The sequence below is a fragment of the Lepidochelys kempii genome, chromosome 5, assembly GCF_965140285.1.
Source record: "Lepidochelys kempii isolate rLepKem1 chromosome 5, rLepKem1.hap1, whole genome shotgun sequence".
Taxonomy (NCBI): Eukaryota; Metazoa; Chordata; order Testudines; family Cheloniidae; genus Lepidochelys; species Lepidochelys kempii.
In genome coordinates this window covers 29,198,659-29,214,422 of record NC_136384.1, presented here as the reverse complement: position 1 = coordinate 29,214,422, position 15,764 = coordinate 29,198,659, and the positions used below count along the sequence as shown (strand labels likewise).

The 15,764-nt window shown below is 40.0% G+C and overlaps 1 protein-coding gene across 2 annotated transcripts in view; it reads left to right on the top strand.

Annotated features, from left to right (window-relative positions):
* The first annotated feature begins 2,019 nt into the window (after positions 1–2,019).
* Positions 2,020–15,764, top strand: part of C6 (complement C6) — a 37,082-nt gene continuing 23,337 nt past the window's right edge. Inside the window, exons 1-8 of one of the 2 annotated variants that reach the window (XM_073343851.2) lie at positions 2,020–2,110; positions 2,199–2,242; positions 3,823–3,982; positions 5,079–5,235; positions 7,203–7,347; positions 8,104–8,245; positions 9,135–9,273; positions 10,902–11,102. In XM_073343851.2, the coding sequence (XP_073199952.2) occupies positions 3,840–3,982; positions 5,079–5,235; positions 7,203–7,347; positions 8,104–8,245; positions 9,135–9,273; positions 10,902–11,102 (927 nt within the window). In that variant the 5' untranslated portion in view covers positions 2,020–2,110; positions 2,199–2,242; positions 3,823–3,839. The remainder of the gene's footprint in view (positions 2,111–2,198; positions 2,243–3,822; positions 3,983–5,078; positions 5,236–7,202; positions 7,348–8,103; positions 8,246–9,134; positions 9,274–10,901; positions 11,103–15,764) is intronic. The other variant, XM_073343850.2, reaches the window with a different exon arrangement.

Sequence of the window (15,764 nt, the reverse complement as noted above, 5' to 3'; positions counted from 1 at the left end):
AGCCATGGAAAATGAGCAATTGGTGGTGATGGGACACACTCATCTCAACTATTCAACATCTCTTCTATATTATTAGTTCTATTATCCAGGCACCTATGAGCCCCAGTCATGAACCAGGACCCCTAGAGCTATACAATACAGGACAAAAGAACTGTCCCTGCCCCCAAATTGTTTACAATCTAGCATAGTCCTAGGACTTGGAAGGAGCTAGTCTGTGATGACCAGATTTACAAAGGTACTAAGGCACCTAAAGATGCAGATAGGCACTCAATGGGATTTACAAAAGTGCCTAAACCAGTTAAGCACCTAAAGTCTTGGGCATTAAGCACCTAGGGCTGCTATTGAAAATCCCACTAGGTATGTGTGCATCTTTTGGTGCTTTTGTAAATCTGGCCCTGAGTAACTGCTAGAATGTGAAGGTTCTACTAGGGAGGACCTCGCTATTGTTTGTGGTGTCTGGAATGAAGGTTACTGCTGGTTCACTAGGAGCAATCCCTGTCTCTTTAGTGTGTTCAGAGTAGCCCTTACACCATCCCTCAGGACATTGTGCTTTAAACAAACCAGATAGAGAGCTCCATCACAAAACTAATCAGTCTACCCTTCCCTTGGAAGTAGTCATGACGGAGAGTTACCCACACCTCGTACTTCCTGCATTAGTCTTTGTGCCCACCGAAGGTCCGGTGGAAGCACTGCAAAGAGGACCGAATGCAGAGGCAGTTTAAATAATCTCAGTCCTGGAGCAGTCTGCCTGTTTGGTCTTTGGCTTCTTTGGGAAACCAACTTTCCTTCCAAGGCCTTCTGGAGAATATACAGGATTTGATATTCTGTGGTGGATTGACCCTTATGTATTATAGTTGTGTCTACTAATATAATTTATTATGGAACTTGTCACACATTAGTGGAATTTCATTAGCTTTCTACCTAAATCAATTGTTCTCAAATTGGGGGCCGAATTGTATTGAGGTATTATCAGGCATATCAAGGAGATCTGCAACATTTGGTATTAATTTGACTTAAGTAGGAATCAGGAACTGACATCCTCATGACAGAAGAAGAGTAGTAGCTATTCTGTCATGTGTGGACAGAAGTATTAGTTGCTATACAGTGGGATTTTTTTTGAGATGTGGAGGTTGATTAATGTTTTACTGCATAACTCTGTGTAAGGAAAAGAGCAGACTTTAACTTCCAGTAGTGCTGTCACAGTGTTTGTTTAATGGATGACAGTCTCTTTATGGGAAGAGGTATGGGGAAGGATGTGTCTTGCTAACTTTAATATTCAGTGCTTCTTTATCAAAATCCAGAGAAGAGAGCACACAGAAGCCTTTATTTTGCCACTGGTGAAATATAATCTGCTAAAAATATCTCACCAGAAAAAATGATGGACCAGATTCTCAGCTGGTGTAATCTGACATAATTGGTTATGCCAGTTTAGAGCAGCTGAGAACCTAACCAGATAGGTTTAAAGTGATCCTTTAAAGGAAAATATATATATGAACATAAACATGTGGCCGTATTTTCTTCCTTGTTATGTTTGACCAGCTGTTTGAATAAACCATCCTATGTCTGCTTTTCCCTGGGTTTTGCTGGTAATACTAAAGATGGCCATGCCCCATCAACCTTCCCACAGACATGATAATGCATCAATACTGCAAGATAAAGGTCATTTCTTTCTGTATACGCACACTGTTATGCAAATAAGCATTACTCAGCCTCCTACATTGTAGAAAAGTGTGTGTGTATATCCATGCGCATATGTGTGTTTCTGAACAACCACTTTAAAATAATTGCATATTCCCAAAGGTCTACATAGTATAAAGAGGAATTCCTAGCACAACACCAAAGCATAAGATGCATTTTTAAAGGTAATCACAGAGGTGCTGGCAGTCAGCCAGCTTGTCTGAAAGCTATAATACCACCAGCGGATCTTTGATTAAAATGTAACTACAACAAACAGAACCTCTGCACCTCTTGAAAAGGCTTTGAAAAACCTTTCATACCATGCTGAGGTTACATAAAACTGAAACTGACTGACTTTGCAGCCAACCATCTTGTGGTAAATTAGCCAAGTGGGCTTTTTTGCTCTTGATTTCAGTGTATGTGAAGCATCAGGGTAAGTCTACTTTTAAAAGGATTAATTCACCTGTATAGTGTGCATAAACTGTATATAACTTTGGTAATTGTCAGTGTATTTATTATAGATACTCTAGCAGATCAGAACAAGTGAGCCTTTACCTGCACACAGGTAAGGCATGAACAAAGTAACATATAAATAATTTCAGTAGAGTTTGGTCATTTTTAGGTGGGAAGTACCATAAACTGAATTTAGTAGGGGACTGGGAAGCAGGGACTCCAGGAAAACCAGAAGTTCTAATCTCTGCTCTGCTAGTTACGCACTAGCAAATCACGTAACGTCTGTGTTCAGTTGTTCCATCTGTTAAATGTGAATAATATTTTTGTCAAAAATCAACTTGCCTTCAAGGGATTAGTCATTGATGTACCACTTTGAAGAGCTTTGTATATTTTCTAAATATTATTTTCTAAGGACCTTTCTGTAATCTGATTACTCATCAAATACATATTAATTGATTTGTAGGAATTAGTAGTGGGCCAGCATTCACCCCTGGCTTCCTTCTCTGCTGAGCCTGGGATAGTGGGAGTTTGTAGCTTATCCCTACGTAAAAGGATAAATGAAACCAAATCAGATATTAGGAATGGCAATATACAAAAACCTGTAGGAGAACACTTCAACCTCCCTGGACACACAATAGCAGATTTAAAGGTAGCCATCCTGCAGCAAAAAACTTCAGGACCAGACTTCAAAGAGAAACTGCTGAGCTTCAGTTCATTTGCAAATTTGACACCATCAGCTCAGGATTAAACAAAGCCTGTGAATGGCTCGCCAACTACAAAAGCAGTTTCTCCTCCCTTGGTGTTCACACCTCAGCTGCTAGAAGAGGGCCTCATCCTCCCTGATTGAACTGACCTCGTTATCCCCAGCCTGATTCTTGCTTGCATATTTATACCGGCCTCTGGGAATTTCCACTACATGCATCCGACGAAGTGGGTATTCACCCACGAAAGCTTATGCTCCAATACGTCTGTTAGTCTATAAGGTGCCACAGGACTCTTTGCCGCTTTTAGAGATCCAGACTAACACGGCTATCACTCTGTAGCTTAGACAGGCCGCCCAGTGAAATAAAACAGGAATTGAAATGTATCTGATGGTACTCAAGGTAGCAAGGAAAAACTGTAGAAACAGTGGCCCCATACAGCAAAGCACTTAAGCACAATGGTTTATTTTAAGCCTGTGACTAGTCCCATTGAAGGATTAGGGTCAAAATGTATCTGATCTTGGTTCATTAGGGGATAGTGTTCTATTGTTTCAAGCTTAATTTGAAACAAATGTTGTTCCTAATCCTCTTTTTATTCAAGCAAAATACCTATTGGGAATACCCCTGAGTAAGGATAGCAGGATCAAATTATTATTGGTCACATACATCAAGATTTAGACAATTTCTTCATTCGAAATGGTGTTATAAATACTCATTTAGGGCTCAATCCTACTCCCATTCTAGTCAATAGCAAAACTCCTATTGACTTGTGTGACACAGGATTGTTCTTAAAATATTAACAGATAAATCCCTTGAACAATAATCGCTTTCCAGAAATCTGTCAGTTACATTGTATTTTGGATGAGATCTCTGCCTTACTGTACTTTCAAGATGAAGATAATGAAAAACAAATTACTATTAAGAGATGGGCACAAAAATATGTATGTTCCAATTTATGTTGCTCTTGCACTGTATATTCATTTTTGTGTAGCTGGACACCTTCAGACTATGGACAAGAGTATATTAGTGTGCCTTATCATCCTGGGCACGGTGATTCAGAGCAGCCAGGGGTGCTACTGTGAACATTACCCCTGGGGATCATGGTCAAGCTGTTCAAAAACTTGCAATTATGGAACCCAGACCAGGCAAAGGTAGGTGTGAACTACCAGATTGATTTCACCTCTTCACTTTTCTGTTTCAGGTGGACTGTTAGGAAAATATCACTTTGGGGTTGGCAAATCTAAAAATACCCAAGGACTTGCAGAATGCTGTGTAATAATTCTTATTTTTCTTTTGGAAGTTGTTGCATCCATAACCTATAAGGAAAAAGGAACAGTTGGCCTGTCCCAGTATTTAGATGATGAATAGCTATGAAAAGTTTAAAATCTCATCACAAAGTACATTTAAAAAAAATTAAGATGTTTTCAAGTGAAACTTTCTTGCTCACGAACCTTATAGTAAGGACATAGAACAGCCCAATATTAATTTAATCTGGTAATGATGGATTCAATCCTGCATTTCTCCAGTAAGCAGTGTATATGTGAGTGTCCCACCATTATCCAAGCCAACTCTGGAGTGATATTGATGAGCTTCATGGAGTGCTGCGCTCTTGGCTGGAAGGTCTGGCCATTGCAATGCACTGCCTTTGAGCAGGTATGAAGGAGTCAAACTGGGCAGTCTCAAAAAAGCTTGTCCCGTAAATATTGAATTCTGCATCAGTGTTTTAATTCTGCAACAGAAGGTCAATTGTGCCTAACTTCAGAGGTACAGGTTTCCTTGTTACATTGGTATATCATCCAACTGGATTCTTCTCTTTCTTTCATGCACAGAAGCTGCTCCTTATCTCTGGGTATTAAAATCTGATCTTTTTCTGTTCGCATCTGATGGCACCTTGCCATAGAGATGGACCTGAATCAAGACCCCTGTTCCATTAAACCCCTGAACATTGAGGAAGTTTGGATTGGCTGGATCCAAATTCACAACTTTAACTGATTTAACTGGGAATTGGTCCTGCTTTGAGCAGGGGGTTGGACTAGATGACCTTCTGGGGTCCCTTCCAACCCTGATATTCTATGATTCTAACTGTCTCTTATCATTATAGTGATCAGAACCCAAAAACCTCAGATGTGAACATCTCCCACCCCAAAGCTGGAGGAAGCTCACCCCTGGAGCCAAACTTTGCAGCCAGTTCCCACTTTTTAACAGGGCTCTAACTAAACTAATCATTTTTAACTTTTTACATTTTAGGCAAATAACATTGGATGATTATTATACAAAAAATTTCTGTGACCAACTGTGCACAAAGCAGGAATCCCGGGCATGTAACGAGCAGGCATGTCCTATCAACTGTCAGCTTGGAGACTTTGGTCCTTGGTCGGAATGTGACCCATGTGTTAAAAAACAAGTAGGTGGAAAATAAATTTGATGGGTGAGTATGAGGAAATGTGACTCTGTTATTTGCATTTCAGATACTGAACCACATGGCAAACTGATTTGCACAGTCCAAGGGAACAGGGGAAATCAATAATAAATTGGCATCGGCAGGAATATGGGGGAGTCAATTAAAAGAAACAGCTCAGAATAGAGAGAGAGGTAACACGTTTGGATACCACAAATCATTGTCACACATATGTTCATACAAAAAGGCAGAAAATCTGCCAAGTCTCCTTTCTCAAGGGGTAGTGTCAATATTAGGAACAAGTCTCCCGTAGATGAGGTAAATTCTGCCATCAAATTAACAGGTCTCTTTGGGTCACCCCAAAATGACAGAGCTGTTAGAATATTCCACAGTATTTGTCAATGCATTCTAAAGTGGGGGATAATTACATTGATGGGGTCAGATCATCCACTCTAATGGGATTTTAAAAAAAAGATAAAAAGGGTGCAAATACTGTCCTAGTCTGGCAATGGGAATTAAGACTGCTTCTTTCAACATTCATTCCAACTCTGCTTCTAAAGGCAAGATTTTCAAAAGTATTTAGGCGCCTAATTAAATCTTTAGGGTCAGATTTTCAAAGGTATTTCAGAATCTGATGAGACCAATCCAGGTAGCTAATCCTTAAGAGAGCCTGCTGCCGAAATGCAGTATGAGTCCAGAAAGAAGCATATGATGGCTTGCCCATTTCATGGATGCCCTGAGCCATGTAGGATTTCCCTCATGGAGGGCAGATTATCCCATTGTGGCATTTTACACCTTCCTCTGAAGTATCTGGTGCTGCCACTATCTGGGACAGGATATTGGGTTAGATGGGCCATGGGACTGATCCGGTTAGGCAATTGCTATGTTCTATGGGACTTCAGACATCTATGTGCGTAGATAGTCATGCTTCCTGCAGCTCCACAGGCTACCAAACTGCTCCACCCAAGTGGGGTGTGTAAGGAAGTATGGATGTTTTCCTTGGGAGATGATTTAGCTCATGTGACATTTGTTTGGAGAATGTGCTCACCATCTTCTCTCTAGAGTCAGGCTGAGCTGGTACAGAGAGGAACTGCAGGAACTGAGAAGCACAGCAGCAGCCCCACATACAAACATCAAGAGCTTCAGGGAGCAATAACTCATAACTGTATTGTGCATTTTTGAAACTGTACAGAAAAGGGGTGAGGGAATAATTTGTGTAGTGCGGGAGCTCAGAGCCACTTAACCAAACTGTAAAGCCTGTATACGTTGGAAACCACTTTAAGCCAGGGGGTGCGGCAGCACCCCTAATATCCCTAATTCTAGCATCAATGGTACAGAACCCTCGGCCTCTCTTGTTTACTCAGTTTTTGTTTAAAAACATGCATATGAAATACTGCTTTGTTTTTAATCACATAGATATTGATGTAGTGTATTTTTCTGTTTCAAGCTAAAAAATTGGCTTGCACTGATAATCTACTCCACCCCACCCTCACACACATTCCCCTCCAGCCTTGTACAAATCTCTCTCTGGTCTCCGGATGATGCTTGGCAGCTTTATATAAATGGCCTTGAAGACAGAAGGGTGTGATTTCCAAAACAAATACAAAGATAAGACTAAATAAATTCCAAATGATTGGAAGGGATGACCTGGGCTGAGAGATGGTGCCTGGAACTCAGCATAGCTTATATAGTAATGTAGTTATGGATCACAAATAATCACAAACAATGAAGCCTATAAGGAAACATAATCTCGACTGCAGACAAAGATACATAGTGGGTCTGATTCTGGTCTGATTCTGCTCTGCCTAACTCTGGAGTTACACCCATGCAATTCATTCAACTCCAGTTCTAGTCAGCAGTAACCAGTTGTGTATAGCTCTACCCACTGCTCATTAATACTAATACTAATTAATATCTATCTAGAGACTAGGTAAACACAAAAATAACCCAATTTTTCCTCTGTTTCCTTTCAGTTTCGTGTCAGGTCCTTGCGGCGCCCATCTCAGTTCAGGGGACAGGCCTGTGCTGAACAATTGGTGGATTCCCGGAGATGCTTCCCTACTAAACTTTGCAACATAGAGGAAGTTGACTGCAGGAATAAGTTCCAGTGTGAAAACGGTAATGGTGCTATTCACTCCATAGCCACTAAATCAGATGTTCAAATCAAAATCATAAAGGTAATAGGCTACTTATTTGAAGAATGACATGCTGTATGTACTCTCCAAATCCTTCCTATGCATTTGTGGAGTTTTGGAAAGAAGAAGTTAGAGAACAGATCGCCAAGGCGTTTGTGTGTAAAATAAGAGCTTTATATCTTTGTGCTGCTTCCTTCTGTCTTCATTGTGTCTGCAAGAAACTTGAGCCTGGGCGGTTTGTCTGCATGAGCTCTGTTTACTGAAGAACAGCAATGCTCTTAACAAGAAGAGATTCTTTGCATGGGTTCCTCTGTATATGTACATGGCTCTTTAGAGTTTTAGGTCTTGATCTGCACCAGTTTAACTGAACTAGTGCAAAGTTCTGGGTGGATACTCTTAAGTAGATTTAAAGGTGGCTTATGTAGATTTAGCTTGGGCCTGTTCCTCAATTAAAATAAGCCTGAGTTAAACCAAAGAAAGAATCTTCACATAGGCTTTTGGCAAATCTTAAGTTAAACCAGGGCAATTCTGCATGTGGACAACCATTAGAACAAGAGAAGCTGCTCCCTGCTAGAACAACGAAGGCATTTCTGTTATTTCCCTAGAGTTCTTTTCTTCCTGCAGACTCATACCCCCTAATTATTAAAGCATTAGAAACATCTCTTTGTCTTACCCTTATTCTAACGGACAGAGCTATTGTATGAAAAACATTTTTGCTGCTGCGGTTTCTCTGGAACAGGTCGCTGCATTGCCAAAAGTTTGGAGTGCAATGGGGAGAACGACTGTGGGGACAACTCAGATGAAAGGGACTGTCGGCGGAAAAAGACCGTGTGCAACAGGAGATATGAGAGCATCCCCAGTGTACAGTTAATGGGCAATGGGTATGTTGCTTTTGCTTGCCTTTTTCATAGGTTATGGTGTTTTTATCTCATTAACACCTGGGTAAATGAGGTAGTTACTATCTGAAGGCTGCGCTGGTACATTAGTGAATCCAACTGCACAAAATACCTGATTTTTTTTTTTATTAAGAGTATCAAAAAATTATAAGAATATAATTAAATGATGGCACTTGGCAATCGCATTTACTTAGCCACAGAGCTCCCTTGTTTCCTATACAGGATGCAATAGAGAGAGCCATACAAGCACTAGTCTCTGGGGGCTTGGGGCCCCCACGTGCCCTCTTGGCAGCCTGGGCTCCACACATCAGAAATGTGCAGTTACATTGTGTCTGAGTCCTTCTGTTCATTGGAGAATGTTTTCCTAAACATGTCTTGCTCTGCACTACATGTGAATTTCTTTGATTAGATTTTTACCCAACATCATTTAAAGTTATGTTTTGTTTGCTACTGTCAGCTGAAAAGAACAATTTTACTGGGTGACTGTATGCAACTTGCTCTTCTGCCATAGAGTGCTTCTAATCCAGAATCAAATCCAAAGACCCAGAGCATAGCACAGAGGGGATATATGTGCAGCCTCTTCAAACATTACAGCCCTAGGTACTCCAGTTCCCCAGTGATGGGTGTGACGTAGCGTCCTGGATCAATAGAGACAGACAAGTGTGAAAGTATAGGTGTATTTTTGAGATGCATTCTTCATGAGTTCGGAACTCTTGTAGGAAGAATTTCTTTCAAAGCATCAACATAAAATCCATTGATTAGATCCTTAGTTGATGTAAACCTACATTCTTTTCAGCTATGTTGATTTACATCAGGTTTTAGCCCTATTATCTTTCCATGTCTTTTTAACTTCGGAAGATTACTTTCTTTCTAGTTTTCATCTTCTGGCTGGAGAGAGCCGAGGAGAAATCCTTGATAACTCATTCAACGGAGGAAAATGCACAACAGTAAAAGGCAATGACACAAGGAAATCATTTCGTGTTCCTGCAAATCTTGAGACTATCCACTTTCAGGTACTGTCTGAGGAGTAAAGCCACTAAACAACAGCTCTGCTCTGAGATGCCCATATGAGATATATGGGTGTGTTAAGCAGTGATGTATTCTAGATTATGACTCAAGAAAAGTACCTAAGAGCTATGACAAGGGTACATCACTTTGGAGACAGATCACTACAGATGTTTATTGATGTCAATGGCAGCTCTGTCGACAGAATAAGGGCAAAGTGTGCAACAAGGTCCACGCTATGGATGAGATCCACATTGCAGATTTTATACTAACTGCAGCCATATTTTTTACCAGTGATGCAAGAGGTGTGATTGCACAAAGACCACACTTCCAAAGGCGCTATGTAAGGAGTTTAACTTGGTTTGCAAGTACAAAGCTTGTAGATTTAGTAGCCATCCAGGTTCAAGTGTAGAGAAGTGCAGAAATGTTTAATTATGGGAGAAGCAAATTGTTTTGCTCCATGTCTCTGCAAAGCTGTCCTCGTGACATAGTGAGTTTTCATCCACCAATAGAAATTGGCAAATTATAGTAGGTTTAGAGGTTTGTGCTGTATGTGCATCTGGATCTATATATTCACATATACAACATGCTTTGGGCTGGAAAGATCATTGGACCAGAATCTCCCTCTTAAGTTTCAGTGCTTTGTAATTTGAAATAGACTAGAGCAGAGTTTCCCAAACTGTGTTCTGCATGATGTGAATAGGTGTTCTGTGAAAGAATCTAGAATTTAATTTTGACTCTTGCACTTGATTTTTGTACTACTTTATATGCGTTTTCCAGTTAGAAATTGTTAGTTCAAGTTACTTTAAATTTGTATTTTTGCTTTGTTTTATAAAATAAAATATATTTGAGCATAAATAATGCAATTTTTTATCTGAAAACCAAACGACTACAAAATAATATTATAAGTGTTCTGTAATAGGCTAAAAAGTGTTCCGTGGCCAAAAAAGTTTGGGAAACGCTGGGCTAGAGATTCGGTGAGAATGGCATTACTCATAGTATTTCAATTCTTTCCCTCCTGCTCCCAGCTTAAATCGGAGAGTGGAGCAGTGTGCAGAACTAGAAATGGACAAAAACCCAACCAAACTAACATGAACTGAACTTTTTCAAATTTCCCAGAATGTTTTATTTTGGATTTGCTTGAGTTGGGCTGAAAATGTGAATCATTTCTTATTTTACGCAAACCAGTTGTCTCATCCCTTGTATGTACGAAGGGACTTGCAACTGTGGAAGGTCTGAGCTCCTTTGAATATCAACAGCTTTGAAAAGCATGTTGAAAGTGGGAAATATTGTTAAGGCTTTTCAGACACATTTTCAAAGTCTGACATCAGTTGCACTTGAAACTGTCTACATTCAAATATGTATTTGATATATAAATGAATAACTGCATGCAAAAACACCCATTTGACCTATTTTCATGTCCAAATGCCTTTCCGTGCATATACCTTTTGCACATTTTAACCATCAACTTCTAAAAACAGTCCCTTGTGTAATCAATGGACTTTTTTCTTGTCATTTTGTCAATTGTTAAACATTCAAATGTGTTGCTCCCAGAAAATTTCAGAACTTCATTTTTTAATAATAATCTAATGAACAACCCTTTGGGTGAGCTTGTTTTGCATTTCTGCCTCTCTAGGTGGAAAATGAAGAGGATGATGTGGCATCAGATTTCTATCAGGATATAATTCCTCTGCACACTGAATCTGCTAGTGATAATTCATACACTGGCTCTGGAAGAAGCTCTTCTGGGATCCCAGGTCTCTTCTCAAAAAAGAGACGTGTAAAAATCACATCATCTTCCTCCTTCAAGGAAGCCATTGAAGCCTCATATAAAAAGGTATAATAAACTAGATCTCATATTTTATTATTTCTTTCACTCTCCATCTGTTCAATCCCAGGAATGACAGACCTTCAAAAGAGTATGTTTATAATCAAGCTAGCACAAGAAACTTCTCTATGCTAAATGAGAGAAAGGAAAATGGGTACTCAGGGCTGAAATGATTGTCAAACCCAGATAACCTCTTAGTTTAAGAATAGGCAATTTTATTCACTTGGGTGAAATATAAACATTGTTTTTTCACACATGGGTTATCACCTTGCCCTTTAAATGACTTCTAGGAGATAGATCTACATTTTATACCTATAAAATTCCATTGGACTTACGTATAAATAAGATTTTTTTCTTCCTTATGCCACAAGAGATACCACTGTGTGGAAAAGTACCATGTCAAAACATCATAGGATACCTCTCTTCTAAGAATATATCAGAGTTGAGACTAACAGGTCAGGTAACCCAACCCCTCACTCCAAGCCCAGGCAGTCGGTTGAGAAAATGGCCCAGAGGAAATAAAGTTCAACCAGGATTTGTGATTTTATGAATATGGGAATAAATCCACATTATTTTTCACCTCTGGTAACTCTCACCTTATAATACCAGAGGCTTGGAACTGTCAGGTTATTGGTAGTCTATCGAATAGTTATTGAACTAGAGCATACCTTGATTCAAAGATTTCCAGTGATACAGAATCCCTAATAAATTGTCCAATGGTTAATTACCCTCACTGTTTTAAAAAAAAAATAGCACCTTATATCTAATCTGAATTTGTCGAGCTTCGGTTTCTAGCAATTGGATCTTGTTATATCGTTGTTGGCTAAACTGAAGAGCCTGCTACTATCAAATTTCTGTCTGGCAGGTCAATAACTGCCTGTTCTAAAGTCCACTGAAGTCAACAGAGAGACTCGTTCTGATTTTAATGGATTTTGGATTAAGCCCATTTGCCTTGACAGGTGCTCCTGGTACACTGGGCAGCAGGTGACTGGTTAAGATTGAGTTTGAACTACTTAATTCAAGAAACCATTCTCCACAAATACAGGGTAGTTATCAATGTGCAGCACTTTTCTTTGCTACTTATATGTGCATTGGAATCCAAAATGAATGGACACAAAATCACAAAAATGCTGACATTAGCATAGCAAATAAAACATGTGGCTTATGATGTTTTTAATAAAAAGATCATTTTCTCCAAAAAAAAAAAAATTCAGTTGGTTTTTAATGTCTGCAGTGAAGCGATAGGCTTCTTCCAAAAACTATTGTTTTTTCACAACTTAACAGCTGCCAAGAATATTATTGAGTAGAGAGGGAAGAGTTTAATAAGACTGTATCTGTATAGTTTTTCATGCATAAAGGTAAACAGGCACTTCTTTTCAGCCAGAAATGTCTGTAATCTTAGATTAAGAACCACAGACCAAGAAAGAACAGAAGTAAAGTCCCTACCAGAGAGTATACAGTGTGTGTTTGCCATCTCTGAGAAGTCTGTATTGAACTGAATGCAAAATGACTGCTGGCCTCTGCAAATCAGAGACACCTTTAGAAATTTAAGAGGGCAGTACACAACAGAGAAAACAGAGAGCATAGTTAAATATGTCACAGTAGCTGCTGCTTCTAATCATGATTAGGGTGGTGCAAAATGCTAGCAATGGATCCAGAAACCTACCTGACTTTCTCGTTTCCTTACAAGATTGTCTAAGATTCATGAGTGTTAACATAAGTTTTAAAATTGAACCTAGTTTGAGAAATCCTAGCCAGTTTGTTTCACAATGGAATCTTTTTTTTTTTTTAATTTAACGCGTGTAGCATGGTAGTTCCTCAGAGTCAGTCAAGAGAGGGGCCTCATTGTACAGAGTAAAAAGAAAAGGAGGACTTGTGGCACCTTAGAGACTAACCAATTTATTTGAGCATAAGCTTTCGTGAGCTACAGCTCACTTCATCAGATGCATACGATGCAGTGAGCTGTAGCTCACGAAAGCTTATGCTCAAATAAATTGGTTAGTCTCTGAGGTGCCACAAGTACTCCTTTTCTTTTTGCGAATACAGACTAACACGGCTGTTACTCTGAACCCTGTCATTGTACAGAGTAGTAGACAGTCCCTGTCCCAAGGAGCTTACAGTCTAAGAGATAAGACAGACATAGGGTGAGGAAAGGGGTAAAACGTACAAGCAGAGTGAACAATGTGATGGTGGCAAATGTCATGTTAATTCCATGATATTTGGAAGGGGGGTTACTTAAGAGGGGAGCAGCTAAATGGAAAGGGAAGGAAGTAGGGTGACAGGGAAGGGGAGAAGAGCATATGGGGGTCAGGAGTGGAGTGAAGCTCTGGTGAATAGACTGGGAGGGGAGCAGGAGGGTTGGAGCAAACAGCCAGTCAGGTACAGTCAGGACAGAGAAAGCTCAGTCAAAACTGTAGAAAGTTCTCTGGATGTCTGAAGGTCCCTGCTTTGGCTGTGTCTGCTCCTACTAGCTGGAATCTCTGGCCAGCTCCTCTCTGCAGTTTTCTCCAGTGCCCAGACTGGGAGTTGGGGGGAGGGAGAGGCACCACATGGGTCCTAGTGCCCCCAGAGTTCAGGGGGCCACTTCTGCACTATTGTTGATCCAAAGCAAGTAATGGGGGTAGCGGAGGCCCCAACTTGGACTCATTTCGCCCCCTCCCCACCAGGGCAGCAGTCCCTGATTTGGTTGCTTCTGTCCCTACTGGCTGGAGTGTGTGGCTGAAATCATGTGAATCTAATGAGTTCAATGTACAAACAAGTGAAACGCAGCGGTTTTGACTTCATTTTGAGTTTGTCCTTATTTAAAACTTACAGGAATGAAACAGTATTGCTTGAAATCAGAGAAAATATCCCCATGAATTAATTGTACATCCCCTTCTCAATCAAAACTGCCAAGTCTCACACTGGCCAGTTGTGCTGCCTTGGGTTACACCACAATGAACTAAGTAGATTGTGTATATGTTAATTGAAGTCACTGAAGTTATGTTCATGTAACTGAGCAGAATTTGGCACAATATCATACTAAATAGTCTACCCTGACCAAGATAAATATTTGTAATAATATTTAGTACTGATATTTAGTACTCTAAGGGATAAGTTTACCACTGGCATAAGTAGGTTTTACTGATGTTATGAGGATCTCTACAGTTTTATAGGGGAAGCATCTGCCCAAAGATAATTAGATTTAAGATTTCCAAGTTGCTAGAATGTTTAGATATCTTATAGTGCCAAAAATCCTGAGCATTTCTGTGTTTGAATGTAGTACTTATTGGGTAGATATTAAATTTCTGGGAAATTGTTCTGCAAAGAATTGCTTGTCACAAGCATTTAGCAATACATTTACCAGTAGAAATTACAGATACATGATACACAAGTACAATACAAAAGACAGCTGGGTTGGACACAATTAGAAAATATATGCTTTCTGAGCCAAGTGAGGGTAAAAACAAGGATGCACACATTCAGTGGAAATGTGTGAAAAGTACCTATGCCATTCATGAGTGGATAGATACAAAACCAGAGAGAAAGTCCAAGAAAAGCCCTGAGAAATACTAGGGAATGAAACTGTTGGCTAAATCCTGATGTTCTAAATCATGCAAAATTCCCATTGAAATTAATGCACATTTGGCCTGACTAAGCATTTAGGCCAATATTTTCAGAAGTGGCCACTCATTTTGGGTGTCCTGCTTGAGACATCTTATTGTCAGAGTTGCTGGTATGAGCTCCCATTGAATTCAGTGGGTACAGGATCAGTCCCAACTTCAATAGGAACTTGTGCTACCAAAGATCAGTTTGAGTATCTCAGTATGTCCTAAGGAGAAATACAAGTGGCATCTCTTAGGGCATTTATTTCAAATCTCCCTGTAACTGCGATGTGAAATGTTAGATGGGCATCCTGGAATTCAATGCAAACTGTATAAAATGAGCTAAAATTGTGACTGGCCAACCGTGGGGAAGGGGAAGCTGAGATCCAGCTGGGATTACCCTTTGTTTCCCCAGCATCTCTTGGTCTGCGCAGAGAGAAGCAGCTGACACAGGAAGCTGCAGCTTCTGATTATGTCATCAGTGCCTCTTTTCATGTTGTTGTTTTTGTTTTTTGTTTTACTCTGGACATTCTCTCCCATCTATTGACGTTGTTTGCTCCAACATCCTGTGCGCACCCTGAAAGTCTCTTCTTTTCAGCCTCATCCACCTGCTTTCCTCTCCCTCCCTTTGTCTTTCTATTTAGCTAACAAAATCCCAAGCATTCAGAAACCGTGAGTCAGGTGCCCCAAAAACGTGAGACTGGTTTCGGAATCATGAAACTTTCAAAGCACAGTTTTGTTTTCTTTTTCTTTGCCTTCTGGTTTCTGATCCCTGTGGGTGCACTTGCTTTGTGGTTTCAAGCTTTTCCCTGCCATCCTGCGGGCTAGAAACTTGAAAGCCGAGATTCTGACGCAATGTCTTGATTCCAGCTGTGGCTGTGAGAAAAACACCAAATACTGTGAGACTCATGATAAAATCATGGGAATTGGCAACACCGATCGAATCCCCTATCTCCAAAAACCACCCTGAAAAAGTTAAGAAAACAAAATCATGGAACTAACGTGATAGTTGCAAACCATCACACCTATCACTCTGCTTGCATGTTACATTCCTTCCTCCCAGCTCTCTTTGCCTTGTCTATTTGGG